Source organism: Protomyctophum bolini (assembly GCF_963924005.1).
Source record: "Protomyctophum bolini genome assembly, chromosome: 11".
NCBI lineage: Eukaryota > Metazoa > Chordata > Actinopteri > Myctophiformes > Myctophidae > Protomyctophum > Protomyctophum bolini.
In genome coordinates, this window is record NC_137872.1 from 11,613,338 (window position 1) to 11,638,476 (window position 25,139).

General features: G+C 32.4%; 1 protein-coding gene across 1 annotated transcript in view; it reads left to right on the top strand.

Moving 5' to 3' along the window:
* Window positions 1–25,139, top strand: part of trap1 (TNF receptor-associated protein 1) — a 55,311-nt gene that overhangs the window by 19,339 nt on the left and 10,833 nt on the right. The window contains exons 4-5 of the mRNA XM_080775658.1: window positions 22,687–22,827; window positions 23,490–23,561. Of these exons, the coding sequence (XP_080631784.1) occupies window positions 22,687–22,827; window positions 23,490–23,561 (213 nt within the window). The remainder of the gene's footprint in view (window positions 1–22,686; window positions 22,828–23,489; window positions 23,562–25,139) is intronic.

Consider the following 25,139-nt stretch of genomic DNA (forward strand, 5'->3'; position numbering starts at 1 on the left):
TTTGCCAAAATAATTTGCCTCCCAAAATAATTTGCATCCCAAAATAATTTGCCTCCCAAAATAATTTGCATCCCAAAATAATTTGCCTCCCAAAATAATTTGCCAAAATAATTAGCCTCCCAAAATAATTTGCCAAAAGAATTTGCCTCCCAAAATAATTTGCCAAAATAATTTTGCCTCCCAAAATAATTTGCCTCACAAAATAATTTGCCAAAATAATTTGCCTCCCAAAATAATTTGCCTCCCAAAATAATTTGCCAAAATAATTTGCCTCCCAAAATAATTTGCCAAAATAATTTGCCTCCCAAAATAATTTGCCAAAATAATTTGCCTCCCAAAATAATTTGCAAAAATAATTTGCCTCCCAAAATAATTTGCCTCCCAAAATAATTTGCCAAAATAATTTGCCTCCCAAAATAATTTGCCAAAATAATTTGCCTCCCAAAATAATTTGCCAAAATAATTTGCCTCCCAAAATAATTTGCAAAAATAATTTGCCTCCCAAAATAATTTGCCTCCCAAAATAATTTGGCAAATAATGTTTTAGGAGCTGTTTCTCAACAACCAAAGTATCAAATAATGGTTAGAAGCTGTTTTTCAACAACCAAAAGTGTCAAATAATGTTTTAGGAGCTGTTTCTCAACAACCAAAGTGTCAAATAATGGTTAGAAGCTGTTTTTCAACAACCAAAAGTGTCAAATAATGTTTTAGGAGCTGTTTCTCAACAACCAAAAGTGTAAAATAATGTTTTAGGAGCTGTTTCTCAACAACCAAAGTGTCAAATAATGGTTAGAAGCTGTTTTTCAACAACCAAAAGTGTCAAATAATGTTTTAGGAGCTGTTTCTCAATAACCAAAAGTGTAAAATAATGTTTTAGGAGCTGTTTCTCAACAACCAAAGTGTCAAATAATGGTTAGAAGCTGTTTTTCAACAACCAAAAGTGTCAAATAATGTTTTAGGAGCTGTTTCTCAATAACCAAAAGTGTAAAATAATGTTTTAGGAGCTGTTTCTCAACAACCAAAGTGTCAAATAATGGTTAGAAGCTGTTTTTCAACAACCAAAAGTGTCAAATAATGTTTTAGGAGCTGTTTCTCAAAAACCAAAAGTGTAAAATAATGTTTTAGGAGCTGTTTCTCAACAACCAAAGTGTCAAATAATGGTTAGAAGCTGTTTTTCAACAACCAAAAGTGTCAAATAATGTTTTAGGAGCTGTTTCTCAATAACCAAAAGTGTAAAATAATGTTTTAGGAGCTGTTTCTCAACAACCAAAGTGTCAAATAATGGTTAGAAGCTGTTTTTCAACAACCAAAAGTGTCAAATAATGTTTTAGGAGCCGTTTCTCAACAACCAAAAGTGTAAAATAATGTTTTAGGAGCTGTTTCTCAACAACCAAAGTGTCAAATAATGGTTAGAAGCTGTTTTTCAACAACCAAAAGTGTCAAATAATGTTTTAGGAGCTGTTTCTCAATAACCAAAAGTGTAAAATAATGTTTTAGGAGCTGTTTCTCAACAACCAAAGTGTCAAATAATGGTTAGAAGCTGTTTTTCAACAACCAAAAGTGTCAAATAATGTTTTAGGAGCTGTTTCTCAATAACCAAAAGTGTAAAATAATGTTTTAGGAGCTGTTTCTCAACAACCAAAGTGTCAAATAATGGTTAGAAGCTGTTTTTCAACAACCAAAAGTGTCAAATAATGTTTTAGGAGCTGTTTCTCAACAATTAAAGTGTCAAATAATGGTTAGAAGCTGTTTTTCAACAACCAAAAGTGTCAAATAATGTTTTCGGAGCTGTTTCTCAACAACCAAAAGTGTAAAATAATGTTTTAGGAGCTGTTTCTCAACAACCAAAGTGTCAAATAATGGTTAGAAGCTGTTTTTCAACAACCAAAAGTGTCAAATAATGTTTTAGGAGCTGTTTCTCAACAACCAAAAGTGTAAAATAATGTTTTAGGAGCTGTTTCTCAACAACCAAAGTGTCAAATAATGGCCTCCCAAAATAATTTCCCTAAAATAATTTGCCAAAATAATTTGCTTCCCAAAATAATTTGCCAAAATAATTTGCCTCCCAAAATAATTTGCCTCCCAAAATAATTTGCCAAAATAATTTTCCTCCCAAAATAATTTGCCAAAATAATTTGCCTCCCAAAATAATTTGCCAAAATAATTTGCCTCCCAAAATAATCTGCCAAAATAATTTGCCTCCCAAAATAATTTGCCAAAATAATTTGCCTGCCAAAATAATTTGCCAAAATAATTTGCCTCCCAAAATAATTTGCCAAAATAATTTGCCTCCCAAAATAATTTGCATCCCAAAATAATTTGCCTCCCAAAATAATTTGCATCCCAAAATAATTTGCCTCCCAAAATAATTTGCCAAAATAATTAGCCTCCCAAAATAATTTGCCAAAAGAATTTGCCTCCCAAAATAATTTGCCAAAATAATTTTGCCTCCCAAAATAATTTGCCTCACAAAATAATTTGCCAAAATAATTTGCCTCCCAAAATAATTTGCCTCCCAAAATAATTTGCCAAAATAATTTGCCTCCCAAAATAATTTGCCAAAATAATTTGCCTCCCAAAATAATTTTCCTCCCAAAATAATTTGCCAAAATAATTTGCCTCCCAAAATAATTTGCCTCCCAAAATAATTTGCCAAAATAATTTGCCTCCCAAAATAATCTGCCAAAATAATTTGCCTCCCAAAATAATTTGCCAAAATAATTTGCCTGCCAAAATAATTTGCCAAAATAATTTGCCTCCCAAAATAATTTGCATCCCAAAATAATTTGCCTCCCAAAATAATTTGCATCCCAAAATAATTTGCCTCCCAAAATAATTTGCATCCCAAAATAATTTGCCTCCCAAAATAATTTGCCAAAATAATTAGCCTCCCAAAATAATTTGCCAAAAGAATTTGCCTCCCAAAATAATTTGCCAAAATAATTTTGCCTCCCAAAATAATTTGCCTCACAAAATAATTTGCCAAAATAATTTGCCTCCCAAAATAATTTGCCAAAATAATTTGCCTCCCAAAATAATTTGCCAAAATAATTTGCCTCCCAAAATAATTTGCAAAAATAATTTGCCTCCCAAAATAATTTGGCAAATAATGTTTTAGGAGCTGTTTCTCAACAACCAAAGTATCAAATAATGGTTAGAAGCTGTTTTCAACAACCAAAAGTGTCAAATAATGTTTTAGGAGCTGTTTCTCAACAACCAAAGTGTCAAATAATGGTTAGAAGCTGTTTTTCAACAACCAAAAGTGTCAAATAATGTTTTAGGAGCTGTTTCTCAACAACCAAAAGTGTAAAATAATGTTTTAGGAGCTGTTTCTCAACAACCAAAGTGTCAAATAATGGTTAGAAGCTGTTTTTCAACAACCAAAAGTGTCAAATAATGTTTTAGGAGCTGTTTCTCAATAACCAAAAGTGTAAAATAATGTTTTAGGAGCTGTTTCTCAACAACCAAAGTGTCAAATAATGGTTAGAAGCTGTTTTTCAACAACCAAAAGTGTCAAATAATGTTTTAGGAGCTGTTTCTCAATAACCAAAAGTGTAAAATAATGTTTTAGGAGCTGTTTCTCAACAACCAAAGTGTCAAATAATGGTTAGAAGCTGTTTTTCAACAACCAAAAGTGTCAAATAATGTTTTAGGAGCTGTTTCTCAAAAACCAAAAGTGTAAAATAATGTTTTAGGAGCTGTTTCTCAACAACCAAAGTGTCAAATAATGGTTAGAAGCTGTTTTTCAACAACCAAAAGTGTCAAATAATGTTTTAGGAGCTGTTTCTCAATAACCAAAAGTGTAAAATAATGTTTTAGGAGCTGTTTCTCAACAACCAAAGTGTCAAATAATGGTTAGAAGCTGTTTTTCAACAACCAAAAGTGTCAAATAATGTTTTAGGAGCCGTTTCTCAACAACCAAAAGTGTAAAATAATGTTTTAGGAGCTGTTTCTCAACAACCAAAGTGTCAAATAATGGTTAGAAGCTGTTTTTCAACAACCAAAAGTGTCAAATAATGTTTTAGGAGCTGTTTCTCAATAACCAAAAGTGTAAAATAATGTTTTAGGAGCTGTTTCTCAACAACCAAAGTGTCAAATAATGGTTAGAAGCTGTTTTTCAACAACCAAAAGTGTCAAATAATGTTTTAGGAGCTGTTTCTCAATAACCAAAAGTGTAAAATAATGTTTTAGGAGCTGTTTCTCAACAACCAAAGTGTCAAATAATGGTTAGAAGCTGTTTTTCAACAACCAAAAGTGTCAAATAATGTTTTAGGAGCTGTTTCTCAACAATTAAAGTGTCAAATAATGGTTAGAAGCTGTTTTTCAACAACCAAAAGTGTCAAATAATGTTTTCGGAGCTGTTTCTCAACAACCAAAAGTGTAAAATAATGTTTTAGGAGCTGTTTCTCAACAACCAAAGTGTCAAATAATGGTTAGAAGCTGTTTTTCAACAACCAAAAGTGTCAAATAATGTTTTAGGAGCTGTTTCTCAACAACCAAAAGTGTAAAATAATGTTTTAGGAGCTGTTTCTCAACAACCAAAGTGTCAAATAATGGCCTCCCAAAATAATTTCCCTAAAATAATTTGCCAAAATAATTTGCTTCCCAAAATAATTTGCCAAAATAATTTGCCTCCCAAAATAATTTGCCTCCCAAAATAATTTGCCAAAATAATTTTCCTCCCAAAATAATTTGCCAAAATAATTTGCCTCCCAAAATAATTTGCCAAAATAATTTTGCCTCCCAAAATAATTTGCCTCACAAAATAATTTGCCAAAATAATTTGCCTCCCAAAATAATTTGCCTCCCAAAATAATTTGCCTCCCAAAATAATTTGCCTCCCAAAATAATTTGCCAAAATAATTTGCCTCCCAAAATAATTTGCCAAAATAATTTGCCTCCCAAAATAATTTTCCTCCCAAAATAATTTGCCAAAATAATTTGCCTCCCAAAATAATTTGCCTCCCAAAATAATTTGCCAAAATAATTTGCCTCCCAAAATAATCTGCCAAAATAATTTGCCTCCCAAAATAATTTGCCAAAATAATTTGCCTGCCAAAATAATTTGCCAAAATAATTTGCCTCCCAAAATAATTTGCATCCCAAAATAATTTGCCTCCCAAAATAATTTGCATCCCAAAATAATTTGCCTCCCAAAATAATTTGCATCCCAAAATAATTTGCCTCCCAAAATAATTTGCCAAAATAATTAGCCTCCCAAAATAATTTGCCAAAAGAATTTGCCTCCCAAAATAATTTGCCAAAATAATTTTGCCTCCCAAAATAATTTGCCTCCCAAAATAATTTGCCTCCCAAAATAATTTGCATCCCAAAATAATTTGCCTCCCAAAATAATTTGCCAAAATAATTTGCCTCCCAAAATAATTTGCCAAAATAATTTGCCTCCCAAAATAATTTGCCTCCCAAAATAATTTGCCAAAATAATTTGCCACCCAAAATAATTTGCCTCCCAAAATAATTTGCCAAAATAATTTGCCTCCCAAAATAATTTGCCAAAATAATTTGCCTCCCAAAATAATTTGCCAAAATAATTTGCCTCCCAAAATAATTTGCCAAAATAATTTGCCTCCCAAAATAATTTGCCAAAATAATTTGCCTCCCAAAATAATTTGCAAAAATAATTTGCCTCCCAAAATAATTTGCCTCCCAAAATAATTTGCCAAAATAATTTGCCTCCCAAAATAATTTGCCAAAATAATTTGCCTCCCAAAATAATTTGCCAAAATAATTTGCCTCCCAAAATAATTTGCCTCCCAAAATAATTTGGCAAATAATGTTTTAGGAGCTGTTTCTCAACAACCAAAGTATCAAATAATGGTTAGAAGCTGTTTTTCAACAACCAAAAGTGTCAAATAATGTTTTAGGAGCTGTTTCTCAACAACCAAAGTGTCAAATAATGGTTAGAAGCTGTTTTTCAACAACCAAAAGTGTCAAATAATGTTTTAGGAGCTGTTTCTCAACAACCAAAAGTGTAAAATAATGTTTTAGGAGCTGTTTCTCAACAACCAAAGTGTCAAATAATGGTTAGAAGCTGTTTTTCAACAACCAAAAGTGTCAAATAATGTTTTAGGAGCTGTTTCTCAATAACCAAAAGTGTAAAATAATGTTTTAGGAGCTGTTTCTCAACAACCAAAGTGTCAAATAATGGTTAGAAGCTGTTTTTCAACAACCAAAAGTGTCAAATAATGTTTTAGGAGCTGTTTCTCAATAACCAAAAGTGTAAAATAATGTTTTAGGAGCTGTTTCTCAACAACCAAAGTGTCAAATAATGGTTAGAAGCTGTTTTTCAACAACCAAAAGTGTCAAATAATGTTTTAGGAGCTGTTTCTCAAAAACCAAAAGTGTAAAATAATGTTTTAGGAGCTGTTTCTCAACAACCAAAGTGTCAAATAATGGTTAGAAGCTGTTTTTCAACAACCAAAAGTGTCAAATAATGTTTTAGGAGCTGTTTCTCAATAACCAAAAGTGTAAAATAATGTTTTAGGAGCTGTTTCTCAACAACCAAAGTGTCAAATAATGGTTAGAAGCTGTTTTTCAACAACCAAAAGTGTCAAATAATGTTTTAGGAGCCGTTTCTCAACAACCAAAAGTGTAAAATAATGTTTTAGGAGCTGTTTCTCAACAACCAAAGTGTCAAATAATGGTTAGAAGCTGTTTTTCAACAACCAAAAGTGTCAAATAATGTTTTAGGAGCTGTTTCTCAATAACCAAAAGTGTAAAATAATGTTTTAGGAGCTGTTTCTCAACAACCAAAGTGTCAAATAATGGTTAGAAGCTGTTTTTCAACAACCAAAAGTGTCAAATAATGTTTTAGGAGCTGTTTCTCAATAACCAAAAGTGTAAAATAATGTTTTAGGAGCTGTTTCTCAACAACCAAAGTGTCAAATAATGGTTAGAAGCTGTTTTTCAACAACCAAAAGTGTCAAATAATGTTTTAGGAGCTGTTTCTCAACAATTAAAGTGTCAAATAATGGTTAGAAGCTGTTTTTCAACAACCAAAAGTGTCAAATAATGTTTTCGGAGCTGTTTCTCAACAACCAAAAGTGTAAAATAATGTTTTAGGAGCTGTTTCTCAACAACCAAAGTGTCAAATAATGGTTAGAAGCTGTTTTTCAACAACCAAAAGTGTCAAATAATGTTTTAGGAGCTGTTTCTCAACAACCAAAAGTGTCAAATAATGTTTTAGGAGCTGTTTCTCAACAACCAAAGTGTCAAATAATGGCCTCCCAAAATAATTTCCCTAAAATAATTTGCCAAAATAATTTGCTTCCCAAAATAATTTGCCAAAATAATTTGCCTCCCAAAATAATTTGCCTCCCAAAATAATTTGCCAAAATAATTTGCCTCCCAAAATAATTTGCCAAAATAATTTGCCAAAATAATTTGCCTCCCAAAATAATTTGCCAAAATAATTTGCCTCCCAAAATAATTTTCCTCCCAAAATAATTTGCCAAAATAATTTTCCTCCCAAAATAATTTGCCAAAATAATTTGCCTCCCAAAATAATTTGCCAAAATAATTTGCCTCCCAAAATAATCTGCCAAAATAATTTGCCTCCCAAAATAATTTGCCAAAATAATTTGCCTGCCAAAATAATTTGCCAAAATAATTTGCCTCCCAAAATAATTTGCCAAAATAATTTGCCTCCCAAAATAATTTGCCAAAATAATTTGCCTCCCAAAATAATTTTCCTCCCAAAATAATTTGCCAAAATAATTTTCCTCCCAAAATAATTTGCCAAAATAATTTGCCTCCCAAAATAATTTGCCTCCCAAAATAATTTGCCAAAATAATTTGCCTCCCAAAATAATCTGCCAAAATAATTTGCCTCCCAAAATAATTTGCCAAAATAATTTGCCTGCCAAAATAATTTGCCTCCCAAAATAATTTGCCAAAATAATTTGCCTCCCAAAATAATTTGCATCCCAAAATAATTTGCCTCCCAAAATAATTTGCATCCCAAAATAATTTGCCTCCCAAAATAATTTGCCAAAATAATTAGCCTCCCAAAATAATTTGCCAAAAGAATTTGCCTCCCAAAATAATTTGCCAAAATAATTTTGCCTCCCAAAATAATTTGCCTCACAAAATAATTTGCCAAAATAATTTGCCTCCCAAAATAATTTGCCTCCCAAAATAATTTGCCTCCCAAAATAATTTGCCAAAATAATTTGCCTCCCAAAATAATTTGCCAAAATAATTTGCCTCCCAAAATAATTTTCCTCCCAAAATAATTTGCCAAAATAATTTTCCTCCCAAAATAATTTGCCAAAATAATTTGCCTCCCAAGATAATTTGCCTCCCAAAATAATTTGCCAAAATAATTTGCCTCCCAAAATAATCTGCCAAAATAATTTGCCTCCCAAAATAATTTGCCAAAATAATTTGCCTGCCAAAATAATTTGCCAAAATAATTTGCCTCCCAAAATAATTTGCCAAAATAATTTGCCTCCCAAAATAATTTGCATCCCAAAATAATTTGCCTCCCAAAATAATTTGCATCCCAAAATAATTTGCCTCCCAAAATAATTTGCCAAAATAATTAGCCTCCCAAAATAATTTGCCAAAAGAATTTGCCTCCCAAAATAATTTGCCAAAATAATTTTGCCTCCCAAAATAATTTGCCTCCCAAAATAATTTGCCTCCCAAAATAATTTGCCTCCCAAAATAATTTGCATCCCAAAATAATTTGCCTCCCAAAATAATTTGCCAAAATAATTTGCCTCCCAAAATAATTTGCCTCCCAAAATAATTTGCCTCCCAAAATAATTTGCCAAAATAATTTGCCTCCCAAAATAATTTGCCAAAATAATTTGCCTCCCAAAATAATTTGCCAAAATAATTTGCCTCCCAAAATAATTTGCAAAAATAATTTGCCTCCCAAAATTATTTGCCTCCCAAAATAATTTGGCAAATAATGTTTTAGGAGCTGTTTCTCAACAACCAAAGTATCAAATAATGGTTAGAAGCTGTTTTTCAACAACCAAAAGTGTCAAATAATGTTTTAGGAGCTGTTTCTCAACAACCAAAGTGTCAAATAATGGTTAGAAGCTGTTTTTCAACAACCAAAAGTGTCAAATAATGTTTTAGGAGCTGTTTCTCAACAACCAAAAGTGTAAAATAATGTTTTAGGAGCTGTTTCTCAACAACCAAAGTGTCAAATAATGGTTAGAAGCTGTTTTTCAACAACCAAAAGTGTCAAATAATGTTTTAGGAGCTGTTTCTCAATAACCAAAAGTGTAAAATAATGTTTTAGGAGATGTTTCTCAACAACCAAAGTGTCAAATAATGGTTAGAAGCTGTTTTTCAACAACCAAAAGGGTCAAATAATGTTTTAGGAGCTGTTTCTCAATAACCAAAAGTGTAAAATAATGTTTTAGGAGCTGTTTCTCAACAACCAAAGTGTCAAATAATGGTTAGAAGCTGTTTTTCAACAACCAAAAGTGTCAAATAATGTTTTAGGAGCTGTTTCTCAACAACCAAAAGTGTAAAATAATGTTTTAGGAGCTGTTTCTCAACAACAAAAGTGTCAAATAATGGTTAGAAGCTGTTTTTCAACAACCAAAAGTGTCAAATAATGTTTTAGGAGCTGTTTCTCAATAACCAAAAGTGTAAAATAATGTTTTAGGAGCTGTTTCTCAACAAACAAAGTGTCAAATAATGTTTTAGGAGCTGTTTCTCAACAACAAAAGTGTCAAATAATGGTTAGAAGCTGTTTTTCAACAACCAAAAGTGTCAAATAATGTTTTAGGAGCTGTTTCTCAATAACCAAAAGTGTAAAATAATGTTTTAGGAGCTGTTTCTCAACAACCAAAGTGTCAAATAATGGTTAGAAGCTGTTTTTCAACAACCAAAAGTGTCAAATAATGTTTTAGGAGCTGTTTCTCAAAAACCAAAAGTGTAAAATAATGTTTTAGGAGCTGTTTCTCAACAACCAAAGTGTCAAATAATGGTTAGAAGCTGTTTTTCAACAACCAAAAGTGTCAAATAATGTTTTAGGAGCTGTTTCTCAATAACCAAAAGTGTAAAATAATGTTTTAGGAGCTGTTTCTCAACAACCAAAGTGTCAAATAATGGTTAGAAGCTGTTTTTCAACAACCAAAAGTGTCAAATAATGTTTTAGGAGCCGTTTCTCAACAACCAAAAGTGTAAAATAATGTTTTAGGAGCTGTTTCTCAACAACCAAAGTGTCAAATAATGGTTAGAAGCTGTTTTTCAACAACCAAAAGTGTCAAATAATGTTTTAGGAGCTGTTTCTCAATAACCAAAAGTGTAAAATAATGTTTTAGGAGCTGTTTCTCAACAACCAAAGTGTCAAATAATGGTTAGAAGCTGTTTTTCAACAACCAAAAGTGTCAAATAATGTTTTAGGAGCTGTTTCTCAATAACCAAAAGTGTAAAATAATGTTTTAGGAGCTGTTTCTCAACAACCAAAGTGTCAAATAATGGTTAGAAGCTGTTTTTCAACAACCAAAAGTGTCAAATAATGTTTTAGGAGCTGTTTCTCAACAATTAAAGTGTCAAATAATGGTTAGAAGCTGTTTTTCAACAACCAAAAGTGTCAAATAATGTTTTCGGAGCTGTTTCTCAACAACCAAAAGTGTAAAATAATGTTTTAGGAGCTGTTTCTCAACAACCAAAGTGTCAAATAATGGTTAGAAGCTGTTTTTCAACAACCAAAAGTGTCAAATAATGTTTTAGGAGCTGTTTCTCAACAACCAAAAGTGTAAAATAATGTTTTAGGAGCTGTTTCTCAACAACCAAAGTGTCAAATAATGGCCTCCCAAAATAATTTCCCTAAAATAATTTGCCAAAATAATTTGCTTCCCAAAATAATTTGCCAAAATAATTTGCCTCCCAAAATAATTTGCCTCCCAAAATAATTTGCCTCCCAAAATAATTTGCCTCCCAAAATAATTTGCCAAAATAATTTGCCTCCCAAAATAATTTGCCAAAATAATTTGCCAAAATAATTTGCCTCCCAAAATAATTTGCCAAAATAATTTGCCTCCCAAAATAATTTTCCTCCCAAAATAATTTGCCAAAATAATTTTCCTCCCAAAATAATTTGCCAAAATAATTTGCCTCCCAAAATAATTTGCCAAAATAATTTGCCTCCCAAAATAATCTGCCAAAATAATTTGCCTCCCAAAATAATTTGCCAAAATAATTTGCCTGCCAAAATAATTTGCCAAAATAATTTGCCTCCCAAAATAATTTGCCAAAATAATTTGCCAAAATAATTTGCCTCCCAAAATAATTTTCCTCCCAAAATAATTTGCCAAAATAATTTTCCTCCCAAAATAATTTGCCAAAATAATTTGCCTCCCAAAATAATTTGCCTCCCAAAATAATTTGCCTCCCAAAATAATCTGCCAAAATAATTTGCCTCCCAAAATAATTTGCCAAAATAATTTGCCTGCCAAAATAATTTGCCAAAATAATTTGCCTGCCAAAATAATTTGCCAAAATAATTTGCCTCCCAAAATAATTTGCCAAAATAATTTGCCTCCCAAAATAATTTGCATCCCAAAATAATTTGCCTCCCAAAATAATTTGCATCCCAAAATAATTTGCCTCCCAAAATAATTTGCCAAAATAATTAGCCTCCCAAAATAATTTGCCAAAAGAATTTGCCTCCCAAAATAATTTGCCAAAATAATTTTGCCTCCCAAAATAATTTGCCTCACAAAATAATTTGCCAAAATAATTTGCCTCCCAAAATAATTTGCCTCCCAAAATAATTTGCCAAAATAATTTGCCTCCCAAAATAATTTGCCAAAATAATTTGCCTCCCAAAATAATTTTCCTCCCAAAATAATTTGCCAAAATAATTTTCCTCCCAAAATAATTTGCCAAAATAATTTGCCTCCCAAGATAATTTGCCTCCCAAAATAATTTGCCAAAATAATTTGCCTCCCAAAATAATTTGCCAAAATAATTTGCCTGCCAAAATAATTTGCCAAAATAATTTGCCTCCCAAAATAATTTGCCAAAATAATTTGCCTCCCAAAATAATTTGCATCCCAAAATAATTTGCCTCCCAAAATAATTTGCATCCCAAAATAATTTGCCTCCCAAAATAATTTGCCAAAATAATTAGCCTCCCAAAATAATTTGCCAAAAGAATTTGCCTCCCAAAATAATTTGCCAAAATAATTTTGCCTCCCAAAATAATTTGCCTCCCAAAATAATTTGCCTCCCAAAATAATTTGCCTCCCAAAATAATTTGCCTCCCAAAATAATTTGCATCCCAAAATAATTTGCCTCCCAAAATAATTTGCCAAAATAATTTGCCTCCCAAAATAATTTGCCTCCCAAAATAATTTTGCCTCCCAAAATAATTTGCCTCCCAAAATAATTTGCCTCCCAAAATAATCTGCCAAAATAATTTGCCTCCCAAAATAATTTGCCAAAATAATTTGCCTGCCAAAATAATTTGCCAAAATAATTTGCCTCCCAAAATAATTTGCCAAAATAATTTGCCTCCCAAAATAATTTGCATCCCAAAATAATTTGCCTCCCAAAATAATTTGCATCCCAAAATAATTTGCCTCCCAAAATAATTTGCCAAAATAATTAGCCTCCCAAAATAATTTGCCAAAAGAATTTGCCTCCCAAAATAATTTGCCAAAATAATTTTGCCTCCCAAAATAATTTGCCTCACAAAATAATTTGCCAAAATAATTTGCCTCCCAAAATAATTTGCCTCCCAAAATAATTTGCCTCCCAAAATAATTTGCCAAAATAATTTGCCTCCCAAAATAATTTGCCAAAATAATTTGCCTCCCAAAATAATTTGCCTCCCAAAATAATTTTCCTCCCAAAATAATTTGCCAAAATAATTTTCCTCCCAAAATAATTTGCCAAAATAATTTGCCTCCCAAGATAATTTGCCTCCCAAAATAATTTGCCAAAATAATTTGCCTCCCAAAATAATCTGCCAAAATAATTTGCCTCCCAAAATAATTTGCCAAAATAATTTGCCTGCCAAAATAATTTGCCAAAATAATTTGCCTCCCAAAATAATTTGCCAAAATAATTTGCCTCCCAAAATAATTTGCATCCCAAAATAATTTGCCTCCCAAAATAATTTGCATCCCAAAATAATTTGCCTCCCAAAATAATTTGCCAAAATAATTAGCCTCCCAAAATAATTTGCCAAAAGAATTTGCCTCCCAAAATAATTTGCCAAAATAATTTTGCCTCCCAAAATAATTTGCCTCCCAAAATAATTTGCCTCCCAAAATAATTTGCCTCCCAAAATAATTTGCCTCCCAAAATAATTTGCATCCCAAAATAATTTGCCTCCCAAAATAATTTGCCAAAATAATTTGCCTCCCAAAATAATTTGCCTCCCAAAATAATTTGCCTCCCAAAATAATTTGCCAAAATAATTTGCCTCCCAAAATAATTTGCCAAAATAATTTGCCTCCCAAAATAATTTGCCAAAATAATTTGCCTCCCAAAATAATTTGCAAAAATAATTTGGTTAGAAGCTGTTTTTCAACAACCAAAAGTGTCAAATAATGTTTTAGGAGCTGTTTCTCAATAACCAAAAGTGTAAAATAATGTTTTAGGAGATGTTTCTCAACAACCAAAGTGTCAAATAATGGTTAGAAGCTGTTTTTCAACAACCAAAAGGGTCAAATAATGTTTTAGGAGCTGTTTCTCAATAACCAAAAGTGTAAAATAATGTTTTAGGAGCTGTTTCTCAACAACCAAAGTGTCAAATAATGGTTAGAAGCTGTTTTTCAACAACCAAAAGTGTCAAATAATGTTTTAGGAGCTGTTTCTCAACAACCAAAAGTGTAAAATAATGTTTTAGGAGCTGTTTCTCAACAACAAAAGTGTCAAATAATGGTTAGAAGCTGTTTTTCAACAACCAAAAGTGTCAAATAATGTTTTAGGAGCTGTTTCTCAATAACCAAAAGTGTAAAATAATGTTTTAGGAGCTGTTTCTCAACAAACAAAGTGTCAAATAATGTTTTAGGAGCTGTTTCTCAACAACAAAAGTGTCAAATAATGGTTAGAAGCTGTTTTTCAACAACCAAAAGTGTCAAATAATGTTTTAGGAGCTGTTTCTCAATAACCAAAAGTGTAAAATAATGTTTTAGGAGCTGTTTTTCAACAACCAAAAGTGTCAAATAATGTTTTAGGAGCTGTTTCTCAATAACCAAAAGTGTAAAATAATGTTTTAGGAGCTGTTTCTCAACAACCAAAGTGTCAAATAATGGTTAGAAGCTGTTTTTCAACAACCAAAAGTGTCAAATAATGTTTTAGGAGCTGTTTCTCAATAACCAAAAGTGTAAAATAATGTTTTAGGAGCTGTTTCTCAACAACCAAAGTGTCAAATAATGGTTAGAAGCTGTTTTTCAACAACCAAAAGTGTCAAATAATGTTTTAGGAGCTGTTTCTCAATAACCAAAAGTGTCAAATAATGTTTTAGGAGCTGTTTCTCAACAACCAAAGTGTCAAATAATGGTTAGAAGCTGTTTTTCAACAACCAAAAGTGTCAAATAATGTTTTAGGAGCTGTTTCTCAATAACCAAAAGTGTAAAATAATGTTTTAGGAGCTGTTCTCAACAACCAAAGTGTCAAATAATGGTTAGAAGCTGTTTTTCAACAACCAAAAGTGTCAAATAATGTTTTAGGAGCTGTTTCTCAATAACCAAAAGTGTAAAATAATGTTTTAGGAGCTGTTTCTCAACAACCAAAGTGTCAAATAATGGTTAGAAGCTGTTTTTCAACAACCAAAAGTGTCAAATAATGTTTTAGGAGCTGTTTCTCAATAACCAAAAGTGTAAAATAATGTTTTAGGAGCTGTTTCTCAACAACAAAAGTGTCAGATAATGGTTAGAAGCTGTTTTTCAACAACCAAAAGTGTCAAATAATGTTTTAGGAGCTGTTTCTCAATAACCAAAAGTGTAAAATAATGTTTTAGGAGCTTTTTCTCAACAACCAAAGTGTCAAATAATGGTTAGAAGCTGTTTTTCAACAACCAAAAGTGTCAAATAATGTTTTAGGAGCTGTTTCTCAATAACCAAAAGTGTAAAATAATGTTTTAGGAGATGTTTCTCAACCACCAAAGTGTCAAATAATGGTTAGAAGCTGTTTTTCAACAACCAAAAGTGTCAAATAATGTTTTAGGAGCTGTTTCTCAATAACCAAAAGTGTAAAATAATGTTTTAGGAGCTGTTTCTCAACAACCAAAGTGTCAAATAATGGTTAGAAGCTGTTTTTCAACAACCAAAAGTGTCAAATAATGTTTTAGGAGCTGTTTCTCAATAACCAAAAGTGTAAAATAATGTTTTAGGAGCTGTTTCTCAACAACCAAAGTGTCAAATAATGGTTAGAAGCTGTTTTTCAACAACCAAAAGTGTCAAATAATGTTTTAGGAGCTGTTTCTCAATAACCAAAAGTGTAAAATAATGTTTTAGGAGCTGTTTCTCAACAACCAAAGTGTCAAATAATGGTTAGAAGCTGTTTTTCAACAACCAAAAGTGTCAAATAATGTTTTAGGAGCCGTTTCTCAACAACCAAAAGTGTAAAATAATGTTTTAGGAGCTGTTTCTCAACAACCAAAGTGTCAAATAATGGTTAGAAGCTGTTTTTCAACAACCAAAAGTGTCAAATAATGTTTTAGGAGCTGTTTCTCAATAACCAAAAGTGTAAAATAATGTTTTAGGAGCTGTTTCTCAACAACCAAAGTGTCAAATAATGGTTAGAAGCTGTTTTTCAACAACCAAAAGTGTCAAATAATGTTTTAGGAGCTGTTTCTCAATAACCAAAAGTGTAAAATAATGTTTTAGGAGCTGTTTCTCAACAACCAAAGTGTCAAATAATGGTTAGAAGCTGTTTTTCAACAACCAAAAGTGTCAAATAATGTTTTAGGAGCTGTTTCTCAATAACCAAAAGTGTAAAATAATGTTTTAGGAGCTGTTTCTCAACAACCAAAGTGTCAAATAATGGTTAGAAGCTGTTTTTCAACAACCAAAAGTGTCAAATAATGTTTTAGGAGCTGTTTCTCAATAACCAAAAGTGTAAAATAATGTTTTAGGAGCTGTTTCTCAACAACCAAAGTGTCAAATAATGGTTAGAAGCTGTTTTTCAACAACCAAAAGTGTCAAATAATGTTTTAGGAGCTGTTTCTCAATAACCAAAAGTGTAAAATAATGTTTTAGGAGCTTTTTCTCAACAACCAAAGTGTCAAATAATGGTTAGAAGCTGTTTTTCAACAACCAAAAGTGTCAAATAATGTTTTAGGAGCTGTTTCTCAATAACCAAAAGTGTCAAATAATGTTTTAGGAGATGTTTCTCAACAACCAAAGTGTCAAATAATGGTTAGAAGCTGTTTTTCAACAACCAAAAGTGTCAAATAATGTTTTAGGAGCTGTTTCTCAATAACCAAAAGTGTAAAATAATGTTTTAGGAGCTGTTTCTCAACAACCAAAGTGTCAAATAATGGTTAGAAGCTGTTTTTCAACAACCAAAAGTGTCAAATAATGTTTTAGGAGCTGTTTCTCAATAACCAAAAGTGTAAAATAATGTTTTAGGAGCTGTTTCTCAACAACCAAAGTGTCAAATAATGGTTAGAAGCTGTTTTTCAACAACCAAAAGTGTCAAATAATGTTTTAGGAGCTGTTTCTCAATAACCAAAAGTGTAAAATAATGTTTTAGGAGCTGTTCTCAACAACCAAAGTGTCAAATAATGGTTAGAAGCTGTTTTTCAACAACCAAAAGTGTCAAATAATGTTTTAGGAGCTGTTTCTCAATAACCAAAAGTGTAAAATAATGTTTTAGGAGCTGTTTCTCAACAACCAAAGTGTCAAATAATGGTTAGAAGCTGTTTTTCAACAACCAAAAGTGTCAAATAATGTTTTAGGAGCTGTTTCTCAATAAACAAAAGTGTAAAATAATGTTTTAGGAGCTGTTTCTCAACAACCAAAGTGTCAAATAATGGTTAGAAGCTGTTTTTCAACAACCAAAAGTGTCAAATAATGTTTTAGGAGCTGTTTCTCAATAACCAAAAGTGTAAAATAATGTTTTAGGAGCTGTTTCTCAACAACCAAAGTGTCAAATAATGGTTAGAAGCTGTTTTTCAACAACCAAAAGTGTCAAATAATGTTTTAGGAGCTGTTTCTCAATAACCAAAAGTGTAAAATAATGTTTTAGGAGCTGTTTCTCAACAACCAAAGTGTCAAATAATGGTTAGAAGCTGTTTTTCAACAACCAAAAGTGTCAAATAATGTTTTAGGAGCCGTTTCTCAACAACCAAAAGTGTAAAATAATGTTTTAGGAGCTGTTTCTCAACAACCAAAGTGTCAAATAATGGTTAGAAGCTGTTTTTCAACAACCAAAAGTGTCAAATAATGTTTTAGGAGCTGTTTCTCAATAACCAAAAGTGTAAAATAATGTTTTAGGAGCTGTTTCTCAACAACCAAAGTGTCAAATAATGGTTAGAAGCTGTTTTTCAACAACCAAAAGTGTCAAATAATGTTTTAGGAGCTGTTTCTCAATAACCAAAAGTGTAAAATAATGTTTTAGGAGCTGTTTCTCAACAACCAAAGTGTCAAATAATGGTTAGAAGCTGTTTTTCAACAACCAAAAGTGTCAAATAATGTTTTAGGAGCTGTTTCTCAATAACCAAAAGTGTAAAATAATGTTTTAGGAGCTGTTTCTCAACAACCAAAGTGTCAAATAATGGTTAGAAGCTGTTTTTCAACAACCAAAAGTGTCAAATAATGTTTTAGGAGCTGTTTCTCAATAACCAAAAGTGTAAAATAATGTTTTAGGAGCTGTTTCTCAACAACCAAAGTGTCAAATAATGGTTAGAAGCTGTTTTTCAACAACCAAAAGTGTCAAATAATGTTTTAGGAGCTGTTTCTCAATAACCAAAAGTGTAAAATAATGTTTTAGGAGCTTTTTCTCAACAACCAAAGTGTCAAATAATGGTTAGAAGCTGTTTTTCAACAACCAAAAGTGTCAAATAATGTTTTAGGAGCTGTTTCTCAATAACCAAAAGTGTCAAATAATGTTTTAGGAGATGTTTCTCAACAACCAAAGTGTCAAATAATGGTTAGAAGCTGTTTTTCAACAACCAAAAGTGTCAAATAATGTTTTAGGAGCTGTTTCTCAATAACCAAAAGTGTAAAATAATGTTTTAGGAGCTGTTTCTCAACAACCAAAGTGTCAAATAATGGTTAGAAGCTGTTTTTCAACAACCAAAAGTGTCAAATAATGTTTTAGGAGCTGTTTCTCAATAACCAAAAGTGTAAAATAATGTTTTAGGAGCTGTTTCTCAACAACCAAAGTGTCAAATAATGGTTAGAAGCTGTTTTTCAACAACCAAAAGTGTCAAATAATGTTTTAGGAGCTGTTTCTCAATAACCAAAAGTGTAAAATAATGTTTTAGGAGCTGTTCTCAACAACCAAAGTGTCAAATAATGGTTAGAAGCTGTTTTTCAACAACCAAAAGTGTCAAATAATGTTTTAGGAGCTGTTTCTCAATAACCAAAAGTGTAAAATAATGTTTTAGGAGCTGTTTCTCAACAACCAAAGTGTCAAATAATGGTTAGAAGCTGTTTTTCAACAACCAAAAGTGTCAAATAATGTTTTAGGAGCTTTTTCTCAACAACCAAAGTGTCAAATAATGGTTAGAAGCTGTTTTTCAACAACCAAAAGTGTCAAATAATGTTTTAGGAGCTGTTTCTCAATAACCAAAAGTGTAAAATAATGTTTTAGGAGATGTTTCTCAACAACCAAAGTGTCAAATAATGGTTAGAAGCTGTTTTTCAACAACCAAAAGTGTCAAATAATGTTTTAGGAGCTGTTTCTCAATAACCAAAAGTGTAAAATAATGTTTTAGGAGCTGTTTCTCAACAACCAAAGTGTCAAATAATGGTTAGAAGCTGTTTTTCAACAACCAAAAGTGTCAAATAATGTTTTAGGAGCTGTTTCTCAATAACCAAAAGTGTAAAATAATGTTTTAGGAGCTGTTTCTCAACAACCAAAGTGTCAAATAATGGTTAGAAGCTGTTTTTCAACAACCAAAAGTGTCAAATAATGTTTTAGGAGCTGTTTCTCAATAACCAAAAGTGTAAAATAATGTTTTAGGAGCTGTTTCTCAACAACCAAAGTGTCAAATAATGGTTAGAAGCTGTTTTTCAACAACCAAAAGTGTCAAATAATGTTTTAGGAGCTGTTTCTCAATAACCAAAAGTGTAAAATAATGTTTTAGGAGCTGTTTCTCAACAACCAAAGTGTCAAATAATGGTTAGAAGCTGTTTTTCAACAACCAAAAGTGTCAAATAATGTTTTAGGAGCTGTTTCTCAATAACCAAAAGTGTAAAATAATGTTTTAGGAGCTGTTTCTCAACAACAAAAGTGTCAGATAATGGTTAGAAGCTGTTTTTCAACAACCAAAAGTGTCAAATAATGTTTTAGGAGCTGTTTCTCAATAACCAAAAGTGTAAAATAATGTTTTAGGAGCTTTTTCTCAACAACCAAAGTGTCAAATAATGGTTAGAAGCTGTTTTTCAACAACCAAAAGTGTCAAATAATGTTTTAGGAGCTGTTTCTCAATAACCAAAAGTGTAAAATAATGTTTTAGGAGATGTTTCTCAACAACCAAAGTGTCAAATAATGGTTAGAAGCTGTTTTTCAACAACCAAAAGTGTCAAATAATGTTTTAGGAGCTGTTTCTCAATAACCAAAAGTGTAAAATAATGTTTTAGGAGCTGTTTCTCAACAACCAAAGTGTCAAATAATGGTTAGAAGCTGTTTTTCAACAACCAAAAGTGTCAAATAATGTTTTAGGAGCTGTTTCTCAATAACCAAAAGTGTAAAATAATGTTTTAGGAGCTGTTTCTCAACAACCAAAGTGTCAAATAATGGTTAGAAGCTGTTTTTCAACAACCAAAAGTGTCAAATAATGTTTTAGGAGCCGTTTCTCAACAACCAAAAGTGTAAAATAATGTTTTAGGAGCTGTTTCTCAACAACCAAAGTGTCAAATAATGGTTAGAAGCTGTTTTTCAACAACCAAAAGTGTCAAATAATGTTTTAGGAGCTGTTTCTCAATAACCAAAAGTGTAAAATAATGTTTTAGGAGCTGTTTCTCAACAACCAAAGTGTCAAATAATGGTTAGAAGCTGTTTTTCAACAACCAAAAGTGTCAAATAATGTTTTAGGAGCTGTTTCTCAATAACCAAAAGTGTAAAATAATGTTTTAGGAGCTGTTTCTCAACAACCAAAGTGTCAAATAATGGTTAGAAGCTGTTTTTCAACAACCAAAAGTGTCAAATAATGTTTTAGGAGCTGTTTCTCAATAACCAAAAGTGTAAAATAATGTTTTAGGAGCTGTTTCTCAACAACCAAAGTGTCAAATAATGGTTAGAAGCTGTTTTTCAACAACCAAAAGTGTCAAATAATGTTTTAGGAGCTGTTTCTCAATAACCAAAAGTGTAAAATAATGTTTTAGGAGCTGTTTCTCAACAACAAAAGTGTCAGATAATGGTTAGAAGCTGTTTTTCAACAACCAAAAGTGTCAAATAATGTTTTAGGAGCTGTTTCTCAATAACCAAAAGTGTAAAATAATGTTTTAGGAGCTTTTTCTCAACAACCAAAGTGTCAAATAATGGTTAGAAGCTGTTTTTCAACAACCAAAAGTGTCAAATAATGTTTTAGGAGCTGTTTCTCAATAACCAAAAGTGTAAAATAATGTTTTAGGAGATGTTTCTCAACAACCAAAGTGTCAAATAATGGTTAGAAGCTGTTTTTCAACAACCAAAAGTGTCAAATAATGTTTTAGGAGCTGTTTCTCAATAACCAAAAGTGTAAAATAATGTTTTAGGAGCTGTTTCTCAACAACCAAAGTGTCAAATAATGGTTAGAAGCTGTTTTTCAACAACCAAAAGTGTCAAATAATGTTTTAGGAGCTGTTTCTCAATAACCAAAAGTGTAAAATAATGTTTTAGGAGCTGTTTCTCAACAACCAAAGTGTCAAATAATGGTTAGAAGCTGTTTTTCAACAACCAAAAGTGTCAAATAATGTTTTAGGAGCTGTTTCTCAAAAACCAAAAGTGTAAAATAATGTTTTAGGAGCTGTTTCTCAACAACCAAAGTGTCAAATAATGGTTAGAAGCTGTTTTTCAACAACCAAAAGTGTCAAATAATGTTTTAGGAGCTGTTTCTCAATAACCAAAAGTGTAAAATAATGTTTTAGGAGCTGTTTCTCAACAACCAAAGTGTCAAATAATGGTTAGAAGCTGTTTTTCAACAACCAAAAGTGTCAAATAATGTTTTAGGAGCCGTTCCTCAACAACCAAAAGTGTAAAATAATGTTTTAGGAGCTGTTTCTCAACAACCAAAGTGTCAAATAATGGTTAGAAGCTGTTTTTCAACAACCAAAAGTGTCAAATAATGTTTTAGGAGCTGTTTCTCAATAACCAAAAGTGTAAAATAATGTTTTAGGAGCTGTTTCTCAACAACCAAAGTGTCAAATAATGGTTAGAAGCTGTTTTTCAACAACCAAAAGTGTCAAATAATGTTTTAGGAGCTGTTTCTCAATAACCAAAAGTGTAAAATAATGTTTTAGGAGCTGTTTCTCAACAACCAAAGTGTCAAATAATGGTTAGAAGCTGTTTTTCAACAACCAAAAGTGTCAAATAATGTTTTAGGAGCTGTTTCTCAACAATTAAAGTGTCAAATAATGGTTAGAAGCTGTTTTTCAACAACCAAAAGTGTCAAATAATGTTTTCGGAGCTGTTTCTCAACAACCAAAAGTGTAAAATAATGTTTTAGGAGCTGTTTCTCAACAACCAAAGTGTCAAATAATGGTTAGAAGCTGTTTTTCAACAACCAAAAGTGTCAAATAATGTTTTAGGAGCTGTTTCTCAACAACCAAAAGTGTAAAATAATGTTTTAGGAGCTGTTTCTCAACAACCAAAGTGTCAAATAATGGCCTCCCAAAATAATTTCCCTAAAATAATTTGCCAAAATAATTTGCTTCCCAAAATAATTTGCCAAAATAATTTGCCAAAATAATTTGCCTCCCAAAATAATTTGCCTCCCAAAATAATTTGCCAAAATAATTTGCCTCCCAAAATAATTTGCCAAAATAATTTGCCAAAATAATTTGCCTCCCAAAATAATTTGCCAAAATAATTTGCCTTCCAAAATAATTTTCCTCCCAAAATAATTTGCCAAAATAATTTTCCTCCCAAAATAATTTGCCAAAATAATTTGCCTCCCAAAATAATTTGCCTCCCAAAATAATTTGCCAAAATAATTTGCCTCACAAAATAATTTGCCAAAATAATTTGCCTGCCAATAATTTAATTATTATTTTATGAAAAAAAAAAACAGCCAATCTACAAGCTCACATGTGAGCTTGTAGATCGGTTAGTTTCACTCGTTTGGGTCCAGCTGAGACATCAAATTTCTCTTTCTCTTTTGAGCTCAAAAGTTTGTACTGCATGACTTATCTGACTCATACTTTTGCGTATTGTGTATATCTATCATCATTGTTTTTTGATTAAGTGAGTATGCGAGGACACCAATGGAAACGAGCCGAAAGTCGTTCTTTGTTTCATCCTTTTAGCAGACATTTTAGTATTCCCAGTGCCTGTCCCAAGTATTCAATAAAAAATTTAAATGCATTGCAGGTGTTCATCAGGGAGCTGATCTCCAACGGCAGCGATGCCCTGGAAAAGCTGCGCCACAAGCTGATCACAGGAGGAGGCGACACGGCTCCCATGGAGATCCACCTCCAAACGGACGCTGCCAAAGGCACCTTCACCATCCAGGTACTGTCAGTCAGGTCACAGAGGCCCACGTCACCTGGAATGTGTATGACCTGCACACACTGAAGGGAATAGATGGTTCCTGTTTTAATGGGCTATATGCATTGCACACGCCATTTTGGAAAGAACTTGGGCCCCCTTCCCTACTTCCTTCACAGGTGTTACAGCTGATACTACTGAAGGCTCTGTTCCATTCTGGTCAAACAGAGTCAAGGTGCTGCTATTGTGCACGTTGGCTCACCTGCATCACCTATCAGTGTCCTTGAGTGGGTTCCAAATGACCCTGTACAGGTGTGTAATTCCGAGAGTGTACAAATATTTTAATTGTATAACATTTGTAGCGACTAAATGGAACGGAGCCTAATAATTAGTATCATCAGTAACACCTGTGAAGAAAGGGAGGAAGCGGCCCAGAAGTAGGAAGAATTATTCTGTGTGCGTAGAGCCCATTCTGAAGAAGACGCAAATCGAAACGTCAGTCACCCCTGCAAAATAATAACGTGCCGATCCGGTCGAGTGCTCCAGTATTTTATTTGAAGTAACCAGGTATTATTCTAGTCTGGGTTTAAGCAAATGTCTATTCCTGAAGACAGTATTCCACCTAGTGGCGGAATATTGTACTGCATGTTGTGGTGCTCTCAGTGACTATTGTCTGTCTGTTGCAGGATACTGGAGTGGGTATGAACCAGGAGGACCTGATTGCCAACTTGGGGACCATCGCCCGATCTGGTTCTAAGGTAGCTGTTAATGTACTATACTCCATCTGATTTCAATGTATTTTAATGGTCGTTCTGTGTCCTGTCATGGCAATTTGGTCCACAGACATTTTTTTGATTTGCCCATGACTAACTGTGCCACTTACCATGATTTCGAAACTGTCCAAATTGTCCCAGGACAAAAACTTTATCCTCTAGAGTGAGTACTTCTCACTTCAAGCTTTTTCACTTTGTTAACTACTGTAAATGGTTCAGAATGATAATGCTGACGTTCTTTCTTTCATTGACTCTGTCCCAGTGAAATCCTCAATTTCCAGCAGTGGTGTACAATTACTTCGTTACTGTACTTAAGTACAAGTTTGGAGAATTTGTTATTGACTACTTTTCTTTTGCTGTATTTTTACTTTTACTTCGTTACATTTACAAGGAAAAAATCGTACTTTTAATGCGCTATATTTAAAATCGGACACCTCGTTACTCGCTACAAATTAAATAATAAAATCTTATATTTGTCTTACTGGAGGAATGCGCAGTTGAGAATTGAACAGGGCTGCTCCACTCTCAGATAATAGGGGGGCGGAGTTGTGTTCTGCTGCCTGGCCTGCTTTGAAGACGGCAAGACGCACACACTGTGTTTTGTCACACGCATTCAACATGGATGACCGAGACACAGTCTTAGCAGAAGGATTTTTTATTTTTGTCCTTGCCTTATGCCTTACGCCCATGCCTTAATATTTAGCGGAAAACCAACCAATAAGTCCCTATCCGACACAAATTAACTAATCTTTCTCAGCCGTCACTGGAGCGCGCATCTAGCTACTGCAAGATTATGCACGCTGACAGACAGCAGACACTGTCCCAACTCCTAACACAAACACTGAGGGAACTTGTTGTTGTACACACATAATGTGCCACGAAAAATAGCTTCCAATAGCTTAGTTGGTCATTATCGCTTCGAGGAGGTACGTGTCCATAATATCGCCACGAACGGCCAACAAAAGACATCTCTCTTCCACAGTGAATGAAGCGCAGTGATGCCTAATTTATTCTTCGCCGTACAAAGTGTTCCGTGCTGAAAATAGCTGATGTACAAGCTCACAACTCGTCGCGTCCGGACACGTTGTGAGCTTGTAGATCAGCCAACCCCAGGGATGCAGGCTCTGAGAACGTTCAGAAACTTTTGCCTTCACAATAAAAGCATGCAAAAGCCCATATAGAGAAGGAAAAATAATTCGGTGGCATTTCACATTGCAAAAGAGCAATTTTTGTAAAATGTAAAAAATATATAAAAATTTAAGCAAAAAAAGAACGAAAAAGAACTATAATAGTTTTTCAAACGATGAACTTTAGTTCAAAATTTGGAATGATGAACTATGAACGGAACTAGTTCATTTTAAAAATCAACAACTGTGAACTGAACTATAGTTCCTAAAAAAACTTTCCCAACACGATGTATGCTGTTGGGGGTTCTGTATTTTCAGTATTTGTATGCTATTTCATTTTTTGGAATAAAGCCACTTTTGACAGGATGACAATTTTGGAAATTCATTTCTTTGTATTCATTTTGAAAATAATTTTGTATTTTGTACTTTGTACTTG